Genomic DNA, 21,422 nt, shown 5'->3' with positions numbered 1-21,422 from the left:
CTATGAGTAAATATGAATTGTCTTGTCTTCACTGTGACTATTACTACAAACAGATTGGATTTGTACGAACCTTCCTATACATCCATTGTACGAACATACTGAGCCCACTTCAGTTTTTACTTCTGCGATGGCAGCTGCAACAACACCAGTCATGACTGCAGGTCTATCATCACGTGGTGGCATCAACCAATCCATCATGACAAGGCTCATTAGTTATGATCAACAGTTAATTTGTGTTTTGTATATAAAGGGGTTCAGTTACACAGACTATAAAAGAAACAAATGCCAGAATATTCCAGTGGGTCATAGCAGGCCAATAAAAGGAGGGCCGTTTGTCATGAAAGCAGACAAGCTCCATTGTGGGAGCACCGGGGTCAACTGACAGTGTAGTTTCCTGTGACAGCCAGCCAAAAAGAAAGACAGCCAATCGAAATAAAGTTTTATAATCTTATTTTATTAAATCAAAAGTACACATATCTACAAATTGTAGATACATTTTCATATGGGTTTAGAAAGTACAGTACAATTTAAGTAGACCTCTTTTTTTCAATGTGATATTTACAATGTTTTTTTTCCACTTCACTTTTTTCTAAATGTATTGTATTATTCTCCCTGTGTACTTCACAATGAATGGAATGAAAATATGGCTGTAAAAAGGGATGTACACTATATTAAAAGGATATGATTTAAAAACAAAATCAAAGACAGCTGCAAATTATGCAGTTTGAGTCCCACAAAAGTCTGCTTCCTGTTTGTTTATGACTTAAAAGCTACATTATTACACAAATGAGAAAACAGCACTATCCACATTTCAACATCCAGACTCTACCTACTTAATCTTCCATCATGCTAAATTCCACTCCTATTGTTGTAGCAATGCCATTTCTACAAACAGAGTCCTGTTTTTGGCTCAGTGGATGACACAAAACAAAAAAGCCCATACATTCAACTGTACAGGTCTACAAGTATGTCTGAAAATTACATTACACAAATATGCACAGGTCCAAGATTCACAATGCATAGCTCACCTATGACAGAACTGAGTATTAGCGGTTAAGACAAATGGCCATGGTAGTCATGAGGTCCCAAATTATTTGATATTAAAAAAAAAAAAAAAAAAGGATGCAGGCATGAAAAGCAGATCCTCCCTCGATATTGTGCATATAGGAGTTTTGATTTTCAGACTAGTAACAAATGTAGGAAGGAAACATGAGGAACAGTGGAAATAGATTGAGACTCAACATCAATGTTAAATAGTGGTTACATGTTTGTATTGCACAGATCTAGTTCACTGTGGCTCGCAATCCTAATAAAATACAGATTCAAATTTGAATTCAGGTGGTCACCTTTGATGCATACTGTGCCTCTGGTGCCACCTAGCTGTCAAACTAAAAGGGCCACAATCAAATACAAACTAATTGTACAACAATACTAGTGGGAGCACCTTTCAGCTTTGGACAAGCCAGCTTTCATTGAAAAGCCAAAACACATCACTTTTAAAACTATAATTTGGCAGGGCAGTAACATAGAAAACAGAGTCTGGCAAATATTTTTTCCTTTTTATAAATATAAGTACATTAGGCAGGGTACAAAATTAGCACCATCCACTAGGCAAATACTGGTAAAAGATGCAAGTGGCTAACAAATGGTTATCTATTGAGTGGCTGGTAAAATTTTAGTATTCACTAGCCATTTGGCCAGTGGACAAAACAAGTTAATTTTGCACCCTCACATCAGGGCAATGTTTTCAGTGAACTAATACCAGGACAGCAGATCACTAGCAGTGAAATAGCAAAGGAGATTAAGTCATTAATTATAAGTCGGTGTAGTAAAACATTTTTAGGAATTATACCCATTATGTAACTAAGACTCAAAACATTTTTTAACTAAGTAATTGTATTGCAAAACTATCACTTGGCACAGACTACACACAAAACATGAGTTACTGGTAAAGTGCAAGGAGAGCTGCATGGATAGCAGGAGAAGGGGCTTACAGTGCGAAACTTCAAGAGTAATTTTAACTGCTGATCAAATAACCGGAGACGTCATTTAGCTTGACTGTGAATCAGAGCTGCTACAAAACCTTCAAAAACTAGTTAAACGGTAACACTTCAAAGTAATCTTTGGAGCTGAAACAATAAGTCAACAGAGAAAATAAATTGCAGACTATATTGATGATTAATTTAAGTCAACTTTCAAGCAAAAACACCAAACAAACTTTCGCAAGCTCCAGCTTCTCGCATGTGAGGATTTCCGCTTTCGTTGCGGGTTCGGGTTTTGGACTTGGGTTACTTGGACAAAACGAGACATCTTAAGTCGTAAATTTGGGCTTTAGGAAACTTTAACAGGCATTTTTCAATATTTGATGTTTTATAGATGAAACAAGTTATAGATTAATCAAGAAATTAAGTGGCAGAACAAATGATAAAAATAAAAAAAAATAAAAATAAAAAAGTTAAATGCAGCCCTATCTAATAACACTGTACTTAATTTTGGAGAATTGTTTATATTATACAGCGTGCGCATCCTGATATTTTTCCTTAATGGTGTACTTACATAGGTAACAACAATGTTCTGCTCATTAATTGACAGTATAACTTTATCTAAAGAGACAGATCTGGATTGTAGTTTTAGGTTTTGTGTTGCCAAACTGCACCTGAAAATTATTGCCAAAAAGGGTTAAAAAGAGTTGGTGGCAGTGTGTAATGATCAAGGCAGGATGAAACACGCATTATAAGTTGCATCAAATGGTTGCCAAGGACTACATGCAAACCAAAGAGCAGAACTCAAATAGAAAACCTTTCAATCTAACTCCTCTCTGACCCTTGACTGCCTGATAGGATTCTCAACGGCTGAAATGAAAATGAAAGCATGGGCAACTCTGTTCACTAGAGTTCAAGCCGATCAGACTCTGGTTGACCTGCATCACTTAAAAAGGGAAAGAGCACTAATGAAATGGATCTAAATATCAGATTTTGTCATCCTTGGTTGGGCTACCGGCTGCGTGAAATATGAGTGCGTAGTACAACGAGACTAACATCAGAAGTAAGAGCCTGTCTTTTGTGGGATAAGAAACATCTGGACAATGCTCCTGGTGAAGTCCTCTACCAATCAAGCACTCTGACCCATGAAGACAACAGATCTCCTTATAATGGAAGCGATGCGCCATTGGAAGCTTTCAGAAGATGAGGAAAAGTCCTCTGCTTACTGGGAATATAATGGTTTGTGTGGACTGGGAGGACAGGCCATGGATGGGTAGAAAGAAGAAAGGGGAAGGAAGTGCTAAGAGCAAGCACAGTCCATTTATGTCCAGCCAGCTGGCAGCCAGTACCGAAGGCCTCGGTCCTCAGAGTAGGTTACAGCGGAAGAAGCTTGTCTTTTTCTGAGGCTCTGAGATCTTGACTCCGTGACTGCTCCCCTGCGGCATGTTGCCCTCCTGCAAAATGACAAATAAACAAGTCACTGCTGTCATGTAGAACGGCTGGCTCAGTGGCTGCTCTCATATGGTTCATCAACTTTCTTAACAGAAATCCTCATGTACTAGTAGCAACCAGAGGCACACTGCTATTGATAGTGGAAAAATGTTTTACATAAAAGTATCTAAGAGCTGCTGAAAAGTAAGTAATTACATTTATCAGTTTCTCACATTGCAAACAATTATATTATCAAAGAGCTCTTCTCACCAATTTTGTGTCCATTTTTGATTTGATGTCTCTGGCGAGTGTCAAAAATGCCTGTAAACCAGAAGATAAACACACATTGTCACAATGGCGACGTATGATCTGTTAAGCATATTAGAACTCAAGGAAGAATGGCTACTTGCATTTTCCACGTTGATGTTGGCCTTTGCACTGGTCTCCATGAATTTTATTCCATACTCTAATGCGAGCTGAAAGTAAATGGGAGAAAATTACATCATCTTACATTTTTACCAATTCTGTCGACATGTTTAAAAAAAAAAAAGAAAAAAAAAAGAATTAAACTAATGTAATGTTGCACCAATGTTATAATTTATTATCAAATATAAATATATATTTTAATTTCAAATTTCTCACCTTCTCTCCCCTGTCTTTGGACACCTGCCGCTTGTCGTTGATGTCACACTTGTTGCCAAGGACCATCTTCTCAACATCAGATGATGCATGCTTGAATTTAATTTAAGAAATTAAATACAAAGCTCTACATGTTGCCATTTGGATATTTTAAGAAGTAGCAAGCACATAAAAGAGGGTATATATGAGCCAGTAAATACCTCCTCTATGTTCCTTATCCAGTTCTTGATATTCTCAAAAGACTTCTCATTGGTGATGTCGTAGACAAGCATGATGCCCTGTTAAGAACCAAATGTGTTCAGATTAACAGAGCGCATCAGCTGTGGCTTCCTAGGAAAATGGATTTATGTTACATTTGTCTGACAACAGGTGAAGATATGCACCATTGCTCCTCTGTAGTAGGCTGTTGTGATTGTTCGGAAGCGCTCCTGTCCAGCTGTATCCCTAAAACACATCCGAATCGTGACATCTCAGAAAATTTACAATAAATATGAAATGCCAACGCTTTTAAGATCAATATTTGGATACATTATGTGGGAACGTTTCCATCAATATCTTACTGCAGTTAAGCACGGGAGCTATGTATTAAGGTTTATCTTAAATGGACCTTTTATCCAACACACACACACACACATAATATAATTTATTTTGCTATGTTTTTATATATATTTTATAATATTATAATTTATTTTGCTATAAACCCGTAATTTGGTACCTGCTACAATAAATTCAGTTACAATTACAATTAAAAACGTGTACATTCAATTTTAAAACAACTGAACGACTTTTAGGGCCGATAATTCACATTTTAAGTCAAATATTGACAAAACACTGCGTCACACGCCCTGCATTAAAGGAATAGAATACAATATAAGGGATATTAAAGGAATTAAAGTATGGTAAACTTACCATATCTGTAACTTTATCTTCTTGCCGTCAAGCTCTATTGTCCTGATCTTGAAATCAATGCCTGGAGGGATAAGGAAGGATCATGCACGTCAATCATAACGTTAGCTTGCTAGCTTAGTGTATCTGTCAAACATTGGTCGACATTGTTGGATTACAACCAAAGGACACTTGTGGACTGGAAACAAACGGGGGCTCAGCTTCATGTCATAGCATAGGGCAGGAATATGTGCATGAAAGAACGACTTATCAGTTTAAATTGACCAGCTACAGCGTGCTACATATCAGGTTTCCGGTCTCTAGACCAGAATGTAGACGGCACCTAACGGCAATGGCTAACGCTAACCGCAAAGGAGCCACCCGGCATGAAAATAGCTAGCTAGCTAATACAACACAAACATTTCTGCTCATACATTAGCCTCATAGAAAACACAAGGGTAACAGCCCCCTTGTCGTCTCTTATTAACGTATATTTATGACATCCAAAAGACTAACACACTATAAATGACAAAGAGAAACTACTTCCAGTCATAAACGTAGCATGAGCAGCATTGCAGCAAGTAGACCGAGCCTCTGAGACAGACCATTGGCGTATGTAAACAGACAGAAAGACACAGTTTACATCACCAACACCGTACCTATAGTTGAGATAAACGTTGAATTGAAGGCGTCTTCTGAAAACCTGAAGAGCACACAGGTCTTCCCGACACCAGAATCGCCGATTAACAATAATTTAAACAAATAGTCGTATGTCTTCGCCATACTTGATATTATTGCGGAAATCCCGCCCGGCGAAGCAGCGATCTGAATATGCTGAAGTGTCGCCCCCTACTGGCTCGGAATTCACCAGCTGTTTATATCTAACTGAGACCAGTGGGCGTTTAATTCATAGACAGTTAAAGGTTTAATTACTGCATGGACCGTGGTCTGCACAGCGAAGTGCTGCGTTCACATGCTCATCGGATGGTCCTTTTTCCCGAGTTGGGAAGTCGTTTTTCCAAGTAGGCTACACCTCTCATCCGACTTTGGTGTGTTCATGATGGACGCTACGAAGAAGATGTGATGTATTTTATTACTCAGAGCGAACAACACGTTGATAGCTGTTTCCAGTATTTATTTACAGTTTGAAGCTTTAGCCTATTAGTCTAGTCATTTTGTCCCATACTTGTTGCTGCACCAGTAACGTTAAATTCCCAGGGTTAATGCTAAGCTAGGTCACTCTACGTGACGTGTACTGTTACAACCTAATACCGTATTACCAAAGCCCGTCTACCCTTATTAGAAATTCTTTGGTATTACTAATACGTGTGAGCAAAAAGTGATATGCCTTACGTGAATTAATAAAAAGTTACAATCAACCCAACATTTACTTTCGTTTGACATGTCACTGCATAAGATGACGTCGTCATATTAGTATACACAGTCGTATAGCAAACATTTCGCCGACTTTAAACCTAGTTGTTCCGATTTGAGGGGCATTCACGTGAATTTTCCCACTCAGGAACTTATTTTTCCGACATCACATGTATGCAGCATAACTATGTACATTATGACATATTACTAGTGTCCTCTTTCTGGACTGTTGAATCCTTCATGCAACCGAGACCATCAGACAGAAATGTCTTGACTTTTCCTCTTTCAAGTTGCCTGATGGCTTTGGAAAAACCTGCCTGAGAAAGAACACTCATCTTTTTCTTAAGGTATCATACAACTTTTCTAATACATTATGGCTCTAACTTTCTTTATCTGTTTCCGTTTTATTGTTTGTAGGAGTTCCTTTACATCCTCTTGAGCACTGAAGGTTGAATCCAGTAAACCAGTTTGAATGTTGAGTTTAATCACAGCTCACAAAGGAAGCTGCTGCTGGATGAGTCAAGTTAAAGCGAGCTCTTCCTCTGTTTGAGTTGAAGCAGGATGTTAATCAGCCTCAGACAAGAAATCACTGGCATGTGCCAAGAAATCCTCATTGGAAATCCCATCTGAAGAAGAAAGTCACACATTGTGTTGTTCCAGTAAAGTTGTTTATAGACAATAATCATGAGTTTATTCAGTAGTCAGTGTTTTCTTGAATGCATAATCTAACCTGTGCTGGTTATCAAAGATTCTGGTCATTTGTGAAATCAAAATTCCTACCTTAAAAAACACCTGTTTCATATTGCCTGAATGTTTTTCTCACAATAGAAATGAGATTTACTTCTATTGTCATTCTTGATTAGTTTGGAGACAGAGGGACCTCAGGGCTACGGATTCATTACCTGCACTTAGTGTTTAGTGTTGATGGGAGAAGAAGGGGGTTACTCTACCTAAGATGCTATCAGATGACGGAGTATTTACTATGACCACTAATCACTTCAACTGTGTCCCCGGTGGCCTTTCATGACTTCCATTCTAGTCTACAATTTTAAGGTACTTGGGACTTGAATATCGTAATTTATGCTACTTTACACTTTTCAGAGGTAGTCTATAGCCTATATTGGGCTTTTACTTACATTTATTATGCAGCTATAGTTAGTAGTTACTGTGCAGACTAAGATTTTACTTGCAAAACATTATGTTCAATTTATAAAATATGATTCAATAACATGATTAAAATGGTGCTTACATGATAATGCACATATTACCGGTACAAATCCAATTATACAATAACACTATTTAGTTGCTACGGTTTAGTACTTATGACTCCTCAATTCCCTTTCACATGTGCTTTTCTGTGAAACAGAAACCAAAAGAAAAAGAGTTGTCAATCATAATAGTACTTTCTAATTTAGTTAACTTACACTATTAGTCCACAAAAAGTCTTAACTGGTGGCTAATACTACTTTTTGAGGAAAACAATCTAACATTTAACATTACCTTATGTGGTGATTCACGGTCATAGCAGAGCACACAGAAAAAGCACTGCATGTTAGCACATGTAAATTGAAGGGTGAGCTTTTTCTGCGGTTGCTGTTAATGACTGTGTTGAAAATGCCTGAAAGACACACAAACATATGCAACACTATGCATACACACACACACACACACACACACACACAACATAACACATAAAGCTCACTTTATCATCATGATCAGTTTTATTTGTGCTCAGAGTTTGGTCTACAACACAATTTCTAGCACCAAAACTGATTATCATATGGTCCCAAAACCATTTTTAAAAAAAGGAAAAGAAACAAAAAGAACCATAAATATATAAAAGGGGTATGTGTTTAGGAATAATAGTGAAATTACAGAGAATGGATGGCATGTAGAAAATCTTTCACAAAAAACAAAATTTGTTTTTTTATTTGTTTGATCTTTATGGCATTTTACAAGCTATTGAGCTCCTGCAGTGTTTGGTCCAGGACTTGGTGCATTCCTACGTTTTGCTCTTTTTCTTTCGATAGGTTCTCTGCAATAAAAAGTAACAGCAGATATAAAATGCAATGGCTAGGTCAGTGAACAGAAAAATGTATCACGTAAGTGAAGTGGGTAAACTAATAAAATATGGTTAGAGTAGACATACCAGAAGAAACCCACTTCTGTACAATATAAATTTAGCCTTTTGATTATGGCCAATGCATAAAGAAACTATTGACATTACAACTGCAGAGTGGTGAAAAGCAGGCTTAATTCAAATGACAGAAGACAGAGTAAAAGAGAAAAATATCTTTATTGAGCTTTTGTTTAACAGAAAAGGAGCAAAGGGCAGTGATAACAAAGGGAGAAAAGAAGAGCTTCCAATCATGCAAGGAGAGACAAAGGGGAAGTGAAAGCTAAATGCAAAGTCTACATGGTGTTCATATCATTGAGGGCATGATCCAGCTCCTCGCTGATAGCCTTGTATTTCAGCTTCTGAGTGTACAGTTCGTCTGCAGGTCAAAGGGCAGAGACAGAGAGCAGGTGGAGGACAATGCAGAGTTGTGCAGACCAAGATGGGAAAGCAGGAGGAAAAAGAGAGAAATCAAATCCAACGATAAAGATTTGATCAAAGTAAAGAAATTGTAGATCAAGGATTGAAAAGAAGGATTAAAATGAAGTGTTACCTTCTAAGTCATCGATGGTCTTTTCCAGCTTAGCCACTGACCTCTCTGCGAATTCTGCACGGGTTTCCGCCTTTAAAAAGACAACATGTTAATCATCCCGACATATTCCCCTCAGAAAATATATATAGCTTGAGCAGACACACAACTTACCTCCTTAAGTCTGTCATTCAGGACTTTAATCTCTTCCTCATACTTGTCTTCTTTCTCAGAGTACTATAGAGAGAGAAAAGAAAATCATTTCAATGCCAAAACAATATTACAATGTTTTTATTTGTGAAAAAGAGTCATTCCACCTTTTCATGCTCAATATTGATATACATGTTACATGAGATGTCTCTTTTTTAGAAAGTTAGAGTTTTACAGTTTTGAAGCTCATTCTAGACAGAATAGGGACGTATATGCAGGTGAATTGAATGGGTTACACTTCCTCTACTTTGTAAGTCAATTTAAATGTAATAAAACATCAATATGCTCTGCTGCTCCAGGGGTTTTAAGGTCAAACAGCAGGCTAACGGAGATAAACAATACACCCTCAAACTGCTCCTCCAGGAGAGAGTAACATCACCTACCTTATCAGACTGAGCCTCTAGCGACTTGAGGTTGTTGGTGACGTTCTTCAGCTCTTCTTCCAGGTCAGCACACTTACTGTATAAATAGAGAAAATGTTACAATTTCTGAATATGTTTGACAATGGTCTGTTATCTGAGTAACAACTGAATGATGCCTGCAAGCTCGCATATAACTTGTTCAGTTTGAGCTTACAGTTCTGCAATTTCTGCCCTCTCTTCTGCTCTCTCCAGATCACCCTCAAGGATTACCAGTTTGCGGGCAACCTGACATTTAAAAGACAGTAAAATTCACAGTTGAGCAAAAACAAAAATTACATCTGAAAACCGAAAGTCAGCTGAAATGTGATCTCCGTGCACGTACCTCCTCGTATTTGCGGTCTGCCTCCTCAGCGATGTGCTTGGCTTCTTTGAGTTGCATTTCCTGGATCTCCATCTTCTCCTCATCTTTCATGGCTCTGTTCTCAATCACCTTCATGCCTCTGACGATCAGAAAGACAGACAGCCTTTAGTTCAACACGACCACAAAGACACCACAAATTGCTACAGGCTGCTTCTGACTATATGTTTATTTTTTGTGGCGTCAGTCCCAGCATTATGTACATGTTAGGACTCTGTTTTTTTTGCTGGCATTCTCTCCATGAAAGCTACAAATGAGCTCATAGGTATTAGTGTCACTGGGCATACCAAACACTGAAACATTTATAACTCATCGTCAGAGTTGTTTAATTATCCAGGTGATACTGTGGTGTTTGAGGTTGCTGCTAAAATCAAACTTTTATTTGGGACTTCCTTATTCTATACTGTACAATACTTTACTTATTTTTGTATCTGTATATAGCTTTTGTTTCATTTTGATTTGTTGTTTAGCCTTATTATTTCTTTAGCTTTAATATAATCTTTTTCATATATTTATCCGATCCATTTCTTGTGCAGTTAACACCTAAATTTCCCCCTGGAAATCTTATTTTATTCTATCTTATATTTCCAGAACTAGCAGCTCTGCCACCGTTGTCCACTTTATACAACTAAAATGGGTCCGGCCTTCTCCTCCCATGAGGCTCTTCTTCACTGCTACCATCCTATCAAACAGGCACCCCCAATTTTAGGCCCCTCAAAGCCATGAGATGATCATTTTCCAATCTTGTAGTTGATGGTATGTCGTCAATCTGTGGTTACTACATTATGACTGAGGTCTGTGTTGATTCTCACCTTTCACTCTCATCTGCAGCCTTCTCAGCCTCCTCCAGTTTCTGAAGGGCTGTGGCCAGTCTCTCCTGAGCGCGGTCCAACTCCTCCTCCACCAGCTGGATCCTGCGGTTCAAAGATGCCACATCGCCCTCCGCCTAACACACACACACACACACACACACACACACACACACACACACACACACACAGAGAGAGAGAGAGACAGAGAGAGAGACAGAGAGAGAGAGAGATCACAGGTCAGCCAGGAAACAAGCTGCTGCAACAAGAGGAAGGATACTGTTGAGCTCAGCCAAAGCGGCACATTGTAAACTAGCTGTATAGGTTATATTGGTTGTGAGCACTGCAGTTGCAATGTGTAATCAGTTTATGTATATTTATTTCTTGCAGTCAAATGGGCTGAATATTCTGAGCCGTTTATGGATAGTTATTTAATTCAGTCTATTTATTCCCTGGAACCCATTGCAATACTCTCTGGGCATGCATATATCCCTGTTTTCTTTTTTTCCTTCTGTGCAATAGGCTACATCAGATTTCTTCCATGTAATCAATTTCACTCTTAACAAGCACGATTAGTTATGGACTTTGCAGCTTGACCAGAAACTGCTAACACAGAATAACAGAGTGGCAGACTTAACCCTGACATGTCTAAAGTGGTACAACTGGCCTGATGTTTGTAATGTAAACCCATGTATGTTTGGTGGGGGCAACGGATTGCTTTTTCTGGGCCCGTTTCCTGTGGGACTGGTATCACAGATAACCATGTCTGCTCTCTTCCTGTGTAGAGGCTGAAGAGAAGGAGGAAGGATTCAGCTCTTAATTTCAGATATGTGTTATTCAGACAAAAAACTCAAAGGGCAAGCAGAACAAAGATGGGTGCTTGGCAAAACAGGAAAACTATTTTCCAAGTGTAAGTGTTGACATACATTGGGAAAGATCTAAGCTTTTAAAATGTTATAAGCCTGCCACGCCTTAATATTTGAACAACCACGCTGCCGGTTAATATAATACTGAGGGCTCTCGTTGCATTTGTAGGTGTTTGAGACGATCTAGTGCGGGTTTATGTTAGATAACGCAGCCGAACAAAAGTCTGAGAAGGAATGTCGTTACAATGGTGCCCCAACTTTCCAAAAACTTTTAAAACGACCACATTTCACATATTACAAGATGATAATAACAAATCTACTATTGGGATTCGCAGGAAAAGTTTGAAATTCTTACAGGGGCGTTGTGAGTATGCTTATCGCTACCTGCAGACCGACACTGACAGTTTGCGTGTAATTTCTTTACATTTTGCAATAAAGATGCTTAACAGGTAGGCTATGTGAGCAGTAAAGTTAAAGTAGAAAATGCGACTGAAGTTGGATAAATGATTCATCTCACTTTGTCGCGCAGTTCCCGTTCAGTGTCCAACTCCCTTTGTACTGCCAGTGCACGATCTTCTGCCTCGTCAACATGTAGCTGGAGGGTTTGGATTTTCTTCTTTACCGTCTCCATAGTCTCGATTATTTTTGTTTTCTCAAAAAAGCTAAGAAGGAGCCCAAAAAAATCTAGCTAGCGGTCTAGGTCGCTTCCCTGTATCCTTAAAACGTTAATGAGGAAAACTTTTTTTTTCTCAGGCAGGAAGTCAGGGACGTGCGGGGTTGGAATGAGAGAGAAAAAAAGGGTTGGGAGTTTTCAGGAAATTTATGACGAGATCGTCCAATCCTGTGAAGAAGCCTGCATCAGTTGACATCACAGGATTCAGGAGGGGAAGGCACTGCTCTTTTTCTCCACAAAAGAGGTGTGTGAGACTTTCTATTGTGGACTTATATGGCAAATGTAAGGTGTTGCCTAGGCTGCGTTGTTCTCTCTCATTAGAAGGAGGGCATAGAGGTCAAGAGAACAGTTGCCTCATCTGATTTATCGGTCTGATTCAGATATGTGGATCATAGGCTATCTAATGTGAATCATGGTTGTGTGAGGGGGGGAAAGAGAAGAAACATAAAAGTTTGAGCGTGTGAAGGAGAAAGGCAGGTTGTTAAATGTGTATAAATCAAAGGTCCAAAGATTTTCTACAAGGGAATGAGGGAGGGTCAATGGTGGGGTGGGGCGGTAATAATCCTCTTCAACAGGGGTTGTTGACCTGCAGCAGCATGGAATGTAAATTGATTTGGAGTGCAGACATGACCTGCAGCCATCGGGTGGCGACACTTTCCTTCAGCGCCCCCTTCCTCCTCCTCTCTTCCTCCTCCTTCTCCTTTTTCAGAGCAAAGCTCGGATTTATTTTCTCTGATTGTCCTTGTATCACATTTGAAAGTCCCTCATCCCTCATAAGCAGCGTGAAACACAAGAAGACAGCAGATCTGTGGGTATTTGAGAGAAAACTCTGACCTTTAACCTTTGGGGTCTTATCTCATCTGCTCTCACTGGTAGTTTTAGACTTACACTGTAAAAGCTTGCTGCTATATATTCAACTAAAACACTAATTGATTATTTGAAATTCATCAGCAACTATTTTAACAATCAATGTCGTTTTTCAACCAAAATGCAAAACGTTCACTTGTTCCAGCTTCTCAGTTGTGAGAATTTGCTGCTTTAAAAAAGAAAAGAAAAAAAGAAAGCCTTATGGAATAGTAAACTGAATATCTTTGGGTTTTGGTCTGCTGGTCAGAAAAAATATGTCATGTTGGGCTTTAGGAAGTTGTGATTGTGAGAAATAGTGTTTTTCATTATTTCCTGACATTTTGTAGACAACACGAGATAATAATAATCAACAGAATAATGACCAGATTAATGGATAATGAAAATAAATGTTAGTTGCAGCCCCAGTAATTAAACGTGTTTACAACAACACAGTTTTGTTACTCCCAGATAATGCATCTTCCTAAAAATGTGAAAAACTAGACAGTAAAAGAAGAGAACTGTCATGCGTCACTGGTAAAACCACATTAGAAAAGTATTTCTGGTATCATATAAATAATATTGGTCACAATTGCCCAAAAAAGCAAACTAAATTGAGTCTGTTTGTCCCCATTTATTTTCTTTTTTTTTTGCAGAACCCTTTTCTTTAGATCAAAGGTAACACTTAATCAGATATCAGGTAGCTGAAATGTTACCGTAAAAGAAACATCATAAATGAAATAGTTGCTCTGGTGTATGGTCATTGTACTGTAAGGCCAGCCAGAGCAGAGTGTAATATCTCCGCCCCATGAAAAGGCCAGAGCATTGATTTCATTAGACACTGCAGTCTGGGGTTCTCTGTTTGCTTAAGCTGCATTCCTGGGATTCCTGGTCGGCTACTCAGGCTGGCCTAGTTTTGTCTGTGCTCGAGAAATGGCTACATTACAGACCTCACAAAGACACCAATCAGTAATACTTAACACTATATGGATTACAGGATACAGGTTAGTCATTTCAGGATTCATTTCAGGGTTAGTTGCCTTCTACATTGAGGGTGGTGGGTAACAGATTGAAAGGAGTTTAGTGTAAATTGTTTACAACATACATACTACCTGCCTGTGTTTAATACACAAAAAGGGATTTTTAAATGCAATCTCGCATGGCAAACCTTTGGCATGAAGGTTGATTTTCCTTTGTTTTATTCAAATCAAAGGACTTAACTATTGCTCCTTTAGTTTCAATAATTATAACTAGACAAATCGTTTTAAAAGTAGGTTTTGATTATTATATTTTCTGAATGTCAGTGGTTTAATCACTCTGGCACTATGTTGCATCACTCCAGAAACAACCAAACAATAAGGCGAGTCCAGGCATGGCCTTTTCTGGGAGTGTAAGCAGTAGAAGCACTGAATGTATAAAACACTTAATTCCATGCCTTTTTAAACCAATTTTCATAGAAAAGAACGTCAGTCTGCAAAAACTGAATGTGTCTCTATCCCTGGTCTTTTTTCAATCATGGAGTGATGTTTTGGTTACTCCATCTGGAAGAGTGGTAATCAATATGTTATAAAACTGAAACTTAGAAGTTGTGGTGTTCCACTGTAATGTGGATAATGTGTTTCAGATGTGGTCAACTCACATCTGCGGCCTTCTTCTCCGACAGTTCCAGTTTCTCCTGAGCATCCTTCAGGGCCTCCGAGTACTTGTCGAGCTCATCCTCTGTTCCCTTCAGTTTCTTCTGCAGAGCGAGCAGCTCATCCTCCAGCTGAAAGAAGGCAAATGTGACAGAGATTTAGGAAGGCATACCAAGTAAGTATGAATTAAAAACACTGCATGGAAAAATCCAGCATTCTTTTGATACAATGATGGCGGTGTTTTAGATTAAAAACTGCACTTAAGTAGACTGGGTCAAAACCCAGAAGAGCTCAGATGTAGGGATATGACCTAAGTTAGAACTCAACTCAAAACAAGACAGTCTCTACAGCCATGCTAGCGGCTCTAAGGCTATGTTAGGTACTAAAGTGCTTTGAGCTAAATGCTAATATCCACATTCTAACTTACTTACAAGGATGATGATAACATGCTGATGTCTATAGGTATGATGTTTACCATGTTCACTATCTAAGTTTAGTGTGTTATCTTGCTAACACCAAGTACAGCAGAGGCTGATGGGAATCAGTTTTACAGATATTTAGTCATAAACCAAAGTATTGGACAAATTGAAATATTGACCTAAAGACGCTAGATGTAAAGTCAGACAATCACCAATACAATTCATTTTCAGAGGACGTGAATGTCTAAAAAACAATTTCATGGCAACCCATCTGATAATTGTTTAAATATTTAATTTTGGACCAAAGTGTATCTATCATCTACAGAAGTTGTTGTCAAAGGTTTTCATCAAGTCTACTTCTTCGGTAGAAAGCAGATCCAGCGTAAACCCTTTGTTTTAAAGTTTGTGGATTATCAAGAGTAACCCGAGACATTGCTTCTGAAAAGACACTTTGCTGCTGAATTTTTTTAATTCTTTTGTAATTTGGGTGAGCCGATCCTTTGATTGCTGCAGGAGACGGTTGTCTGTTACAGTTACAACATGTTTACTGTGCATGTTAAGATTGAGTATTAGTTTTGTGTATTTTCAGCACTTTGCGTCAGCCTGACTGCACGCTGATGTCCGTCCTATTGTGCCAAGAATAGCAAAGGAAGCATCTCTTAGCACTGCTTGAATAAGTGCCATCCAAACAAACTAAAGAGCTCTGCATAATCTTCTAGGATTTCATGCTGACTGTTCCTTGACATGGAAGATATGCTGGCGGTCCATATGTGCAGTGCCAGTGACAACTGTCACTGCTTGTGCTCTCTAAGGGTTTGATTAGAAACCAGAGAGAAGATTCTTTCCACTTGCTTTATGTAGATTCCGGCTTCATCCGTGCCTCTCCAACTCCCTGCTCTCTAGCATTCCTGTCGCACCTTCATGATGACGACACCACCTCCCACTGTGCAATAATTGCCTCCATTTAGAAGCCTCAAATATCATATTACATCTCCAGATTATACTTTGCTTGTATCAAGTGGTACAAGTATGCTATCATTAAGACAGCCTTTGAAATAACAAACTGTCAAGGGCCCTTGCACTGCAGCGCCAAATATGGATGCAGATGAAATTTGAATTTGGCAAATTTGAATTTTTTTGTTGATATGTTACAGACATAATTCAGATAAGGATGCTGGGTAATGCAGTGCTCTCCTGGTGAAGAATCAGAGCAACAGCTGCTATAAAATGGGTTGTTTTAACTGCTGCAGCACTACTTCTGGTAGCTTCAAGTAATCCCTTTGGTTCAGTGTGGATAATTTGTCCAGCAGTCGTCACTCTGCCATTCTGTTCGTGTCTCCCTGTGGACATCTTCCACCTTCTCCTGACCACCAAAAGACAAGGCCCAGGGGCTCAGCATCAGCTGCTCTCTGTTATTCAGCATTTGGTGCTTTGGGAAATACTGGGCATTTTATGTTGATTTTAACTGGTTTGGTATTTATTTATTCATTTTAGACCAGATTGTCATTGTAATTTAAAAATAATCATCATGTTAATACGTGAATAGCAAATTAATCACTTTGGTCTGTTTTCACAAAATAATATATTTAAATAAAATCTAGTTTATCAGTCCCAGTCACCCAAAAACATAATTTCAATCTACATGAACAGAAACTATTTCCAACTTTGTTCTGAAGGGAGCAACTATATGTTACAATAACTCTAGATAGGGCTGTGTAATATGGTTATATATATAATAATATGCTATGTAAAATACACACATAATCACAAAAAAGAATCCAGTTGATTTACCACTGTTATGCAGTACATACATCACACAAAAACTAACTAGTAATTTTGTTACTTTTTAATTAAAGTTTACTTAGATACGTTAGTTCGGAGAATTATAACTATTTTGTTGCAGCAGCTCTATACTATACTATACATCTTTTCTTGTACTTCTTTCTTCAATTTTCCTGTGTGGGATCATTAAAGTTGATCTTATCTTCTGTATATATGAAAGTCAATCTATGATCATACTGAATTATTTTCTAGCTAACCCTAGATTCAGTTAAAAAAAAATCAGTGTTATACAGTCCATCACTTCCATCCTGTGTTCCCATTAAAACCATCAGACTTGTCTCACCAGCTTGCATTTATCCTCGGCTGCCTTCTTGTCGGACTCCGCCTGTTCTGCCCTGTCAATGGCGTTCTCCTTGTCCAACTTCAGCATCTGCATCTTTTTCTTGATGGCCTCCATGGTGACAGTTGGGTCTGTGTGTTTGTATTTCTTTAGTTGAAAAGCTGTTGCAGATGTTCAGGGGAAGACACCCTCACGAGGTTGACGGGGAGAGCAACCAGCAGATGCAGAGAGGAGGAGAGACAGAGGGAGCTCAGAGCGAGTGAGCAGAGAGGAGGATGCAAACTGAGAGTCGGTGGAGCTCTATGTGATTTAAACTTGACTGGAGGTTTGGAGACAGCCCCAGTCTCTAGTGACAGCCCTTTTCTCACCGTTTACCCCTTCCGCCACTCCTAGCGTTTGGCTACTCTAGAAATCTGCTCCCCTCCCTAATCTTAACTTCACCTCTTGAGGCTCTTTGTGCCAACCACATGGTGTAGATCTCCTATCTCCTTATTTGGATCATGGCCTTTTTGTTTTGAACACAACAGGAGAGGACTAGAAAATGATCCAGAACTCAGACATCAAAGGATATTGTTCACATTAGTAATATGAGTTACTGAAGGTTAATTTTTTTTCCACTTTGGGCTGCATATCTATATCCCTGTGTTCTTACTTAGGAATTTTCAAATTGATGGTAATACCAGAGTTGGTTAGAAAGGACATAGTTTTCATACTGCTGAATGAAAAGGGGCTGTTGGAAAATGATCCAGCCAAAGAAAATTTAGAGAAAGAGCTGTCTGCATGCGATCTACACTAGGCAGCTGGCGTGCTGCAGTCAAGCTACACAGGCATAAACCATAAGTCTTCTGCAATTAAGATCCTTTTAATTACTATTGGTCTGGTCCTTTTTTAGATCTGTTTTCTGTTATTTGTAAAGCGCACAATATAAAAAAAACATTGTTGACTGGTGGAAACAACTTGTGTTACTGCAACAGGAATTTTATTGTTGCGGTCCAGTGATGATGTTCATTTATGTTGAGAAAAATTCACTTAAACTAAAAAAAACAAAAAACAAACAAACATTGATTTTATAAAAATGCATTGTTGCAAAGCTATAAACAGTGCTGTTTTTCTTAGTATCTGAAATAGTTGCAATTTTGGAGATTTATGATGGTTTTCACAGGATAGGAATGTAGGATTGGCTGAGGCAATTTAGTGTTAGGTTAGGGCCAGTTCTGTCTCATATCACATCCATTGGTATGTAAAGAACTCTGTGTTAGCCAGTGTGTAACTGAAATCTGTCAAATGGAAGCCAGCAGATACATAGATCCACAAATATTTTCTCTTTGAGAGTTAGAGACTCTAAGTGGACAAATATAATTCTTTTTAGCAGGGGTGGCAAACTGCAGCCTTTTTGGCCCAAGTTTATGAAAGTGGTGGCAGTTTAATAGCTTTACAATCCTAGGGTTAACACAAGCTTATATCATGACATGACCGTGTGCCTTATTTGGTCTGTCAGGATGCTGGCTGCACACAATGTTATGATAATAGATTGCTCAGATACAATTCTGACAATTTAATGTAGGAAATATTGATTTTGGAAGCGTTTAGCTTTTAATAAAATTCTTTTCAGGTTGTATAGTGAGCAGAAAAGAGGTTTGGAGCCAACCCAGAAGGGGAGAACAGAGAGGGAGAAAGAGAGAGGAGGTGAGGGAGAGAGAAATAGAGACAGAGTGAATCAGATGCAGAGTGAGAGAAATCAGAACCCTCCCACAGGAAACCGAGCAAAACTCCTCTTCTCCTTGTATGGTAAAAACTCCCCCAAAAGCCACAGGATCGCCTTGGGAGTAGAGTCAAAGTCCTGCTAAGTATAAACTACAAAGCCATGGGAATGGTGGAACAGATTAGAGTGTACAGTATATGAACGCTACCATGAAGAATACAAACTAGTACAGTTTTAGTAGCCTTAAGTGCTTGATGTCATGCAAGGGATATGTGGACACATACAGTTCTATGTTAAATGTTGCCACTGTATGATCACTTTTACACACTGAAAACATATGTATTACAGTGTCAGTCTAAAGGGACACTAATGAGCATCTAATATTCCTAAAGTTTGCTGTGGCAACACCTGCACATGTGACTTATTTAGGCTGTAACACCTGCGTGATGCACTGACTCATAGTGTATTGACACAAGCCATTCCGCTACAAAAGTAAACATGTCAGCCCTGTTCAACTCTAAGGCTTCTGTACAAACATGTTCATTAACTACGCAACTACATCCAGTGAGTGTATGTAAGCAGGCTGATGGAAGTGGTTGAGTGAATTGGCAATCTGTTATATTTGGCTCCGTAACTCAGTAACGTTGTATCTATGACTTCTGACAATGTCTAGACTCTTTCTTACCAGCAATGGGGATCAGAGATCTGTCACTTTGATGAGGCACAGTTGTCTCGCACAAGCCCGGTGCTGAAAGGCTTTTCACACCAAAGGGGGGTGGTGTTTTCAGTCCTTTTTTCTGTCTCTGCTTCAATTGCCTCTATATTTAACGTTATCAAATGTCAATGCAGAATTTTCACTGTGTATCTTCCAAAACTACCCAGCTGTTCGTTCACACGTCACATGTTGTATCTCTTTGCTATCCTTTATCACTTCACATCTCTATCACATCTCTATCAGAGGTGAAAAGTACCATCTGTTTGGGTTAGCATACTTGAGCAGGCTTTTAGACCAAAGTTATTTTAATGTTAAGCCTGTACTACCTCAATAATTACTCCAGTGGCTTTGTTTATTATTATACACTGACATATTAATAAGTGGTATATTTTTAGATATATGAAGCAGCAATGCTTCTACTAATGTTTCAGGAGTCTTTTCACCTCTGATGAAGTCAGTGTTTGTTGCTTGGCTGCCATTTAAGATTTGCACATCAGCAGTTATAGTTGGTGAGATGATTAAGTTCATTAAGTTTCAGTATAAAATTAGGACGTGGGTCACACCAGCACTTATAACAGTGGAGATTTGCACAAACTCAGTGCAGTTGAATGACAATCTGAGTTCAACTTTAGTGAGGTTAGACACATATTAGCACCATTGTCATGGAAAGACAATGATTGGCTGATTATGCAAGATTTACCACCTACCACCCAACTAGCTACTTGATAGCCAAATGTATGTGGAAATGCTTCTCGATGTACTTGTGTGTTCTTGTTGGATATATTTATTGTTTTTTTTTCATATTTTCCACAATAAATAAAGACACAAAAGCAACAACAAAAAAACAGAAATATAGATACACACACAGAAAACATTAAGAAAAAACAACATCGAACAAACAAGTAACAACAATAACAAAAAAAACACAATGTGTATAGTTCCTTTTGCCATACGCTACATTTCTTCATCAGAAAGTACAGCGTTGGTTGGGTAACTTTGTTTTCCAGGTAGTGCATAAAGAATGTCTGTTCGTGGCCTTGCATACGCCAGTTTTTTCATGGCTAGGCAGATTGAGAGGCTATTCAGCCATTGATTAATAGTTGGTGCTTCAGATTTTTTCCATTGAAGAGTAATACAATATTTATCCTGGATACAAAGACGGAGCAGTTTACCTCAGATTTTGATAGTTTTATATCATCAGGAAAGAGACCCAAGATGCAAAGACGTGGGCAGAGAGGTTATATAAATACAATGTATCAATGTCTCCTCCTCCGAGCCACACATGTCTGGATTAGTTTCATTAAATCTGTTTAAAAGACTTTTGTGTTCTTGTGGTCTAGGGCTGTTTTTCACGGTCTGGGCTATGCCGTTTAGTTTCAATTAATGCCAATTCATACAACATAATCATCATATTCTTTATTCAGGACACAAAAAAAACGGTCCATAGCACAATATAAAACATAGCAAAAGACAGACAAATACAAGATAAAACACAAACAATAAGAAATGACTACAACAGTCAAAGTTCCACAATACACAAAAAGAGTGTTCCGATATTAGCATATAGACTAAAACGCCAATGGTTCCACAATCTCGAAGTGAACCTAACTGTACTCATTGCAGGGTTCACTAGTGTTGCAATTATGCTATTCAATGACTCAGTCTACACATACATCTGTACATGAGATTCCTG

The 21,422-nt window shown here is 38.6% G+C and overlaps 2 protein-coding genes across 3 annotated transcripts; both read right to left on the bottom strand.

The window, feature by feature from the left end:
- Positions 1-433: 433 nt before the first annotated feature.
- Positions 434-5,787, bottom strand: LOC144526632 (ras-related protein Rab-8A-like). Its single transcript, XM_078264228.1, has 8 exons — positions 5,597-5,787; positions 4,962-5,022; positions 4,436-4,496; positions 4,253-4,330; positions 4,056-4,145; positions 3,824-3,889; positions 3,684-3,734; positions 434-3,436 (listed from the first exon to the last, which is right to left on the bottom strand). Exons 1-8 carry the CDS (start codon positions 5,718-5,720, stop codon positions 3,347-3,349), a joined length of 621 nt encoding a protein of 206 aa, XP_078120354.1. The 5' UTR covers positions 5,721-5,787; the 3' UTR covers positions 434-3,346.
- Positions 5,788-8,013: 2,226 nt separating this feature from the next.
- LOC144526631 (tropomyosin alpha-4 chain-like) lies at positions 8,014-17,599 on the bottom strand. 2 transcript variants are annotated; one of them, XM_078264224.1, is made up of 9 exons: positions 17,316-17,599; positions 14,777-14,902; positions 10,759-10,892; positions 9,911-10,028; positions 9,743-9,813; positions 9,550-9,625; positions 9,131-9,193; positions 8,981-9,050; positions 8,014-8,346 (listed from the first exon to the last, which is right to left on the bottom strand). In XM_078264224.1, exons 1-9 carry the CDS (start codon positions 17,427-17,429, stop codon positions 8,264-8,266), a joined length of 855 nt encoding a protein of 284 aa, XP_078120350.1. In that variant the 5' UTR covers positions 17,430-17,599; the 3' UTR covers positions 8,014-8,263. The 2 variants fall into 2 exon arrangements, with proteins under 2 accessions (XP_078120350.1, XP_078120351.1); XM_078264225.1 differs by lacking the exons at positions 14,777-14,902; positions 17,316-17,599 and adding an exon at positions 12,139-12,417.
- Positions 17,600-21,422: the final 3,823 nt, after the last annotated feature.

This window comes from Sander vitreus, chromosome 12, assembly GCF_031162955.1.
Source record: "Sander vitreus isolate 19-12246 chromosome 12, sanVit1, whole genome shotgun sequence".
In the NCBI taxonomy this organism is placed as follows: Eukaryota; Metazoa; Chordata; class Actinopteri; order Perciformes; family Percidae; genus Sander; species Sander vitreus.
The sequence above is the reverse complement of the archived record's forward strand: the minus strand, read 5'-3'. Positions and strand labels throughout refer to the sequence as shown.

Excerpts from the sequence above, each read along its gene's own strand:
- LOC144526632 (XM_078264228.1), bottom strand. The coding sequence starts at position 5,720 with ATGGCGAAGACATACGACTATTTGTTTAAATTATTGTTAATCGGCGAT. Across the intron at positions 3,890-4,055 it reads CCAAAGACAGGGGAGAGAAG|CTCGCATTAGAGTATGGAAT; the intron begins GTGAGAAATTTG and ends ATTTACTTTCAG. Across the intron at positions 3,735-3,823 it reads CCAACATCAACGTGGAAAAT|GCATTTTTGACACTCGCCAG; the intron begins GCAAGTAGCCAT and ends TCTGGTTTACAG.
- LOC144526631 (XM_078264224.1), bottom strand. The coding sequence starts at position 17,429 with ATGGAGGCCATCAAGAAAAAGATGCAGATGCTGAAGTTGGACAAGGAG. Across the intron at positions 9,051-9,130 it reads TGAATGACAGACTTAAGGAG|GCGGAAACCCGTGCAGAATT; the intron begins GTAAGTTGTGTG and ends GTCTTTTTAAAG. Across the intron at positions 8,347-8,980 it reads GACCATCGATGACTTAGAAG|AGAACCTATCGAAAGAAAAA; the intron begins GTAACACTTCAT and ends TTTTTATTGCAG.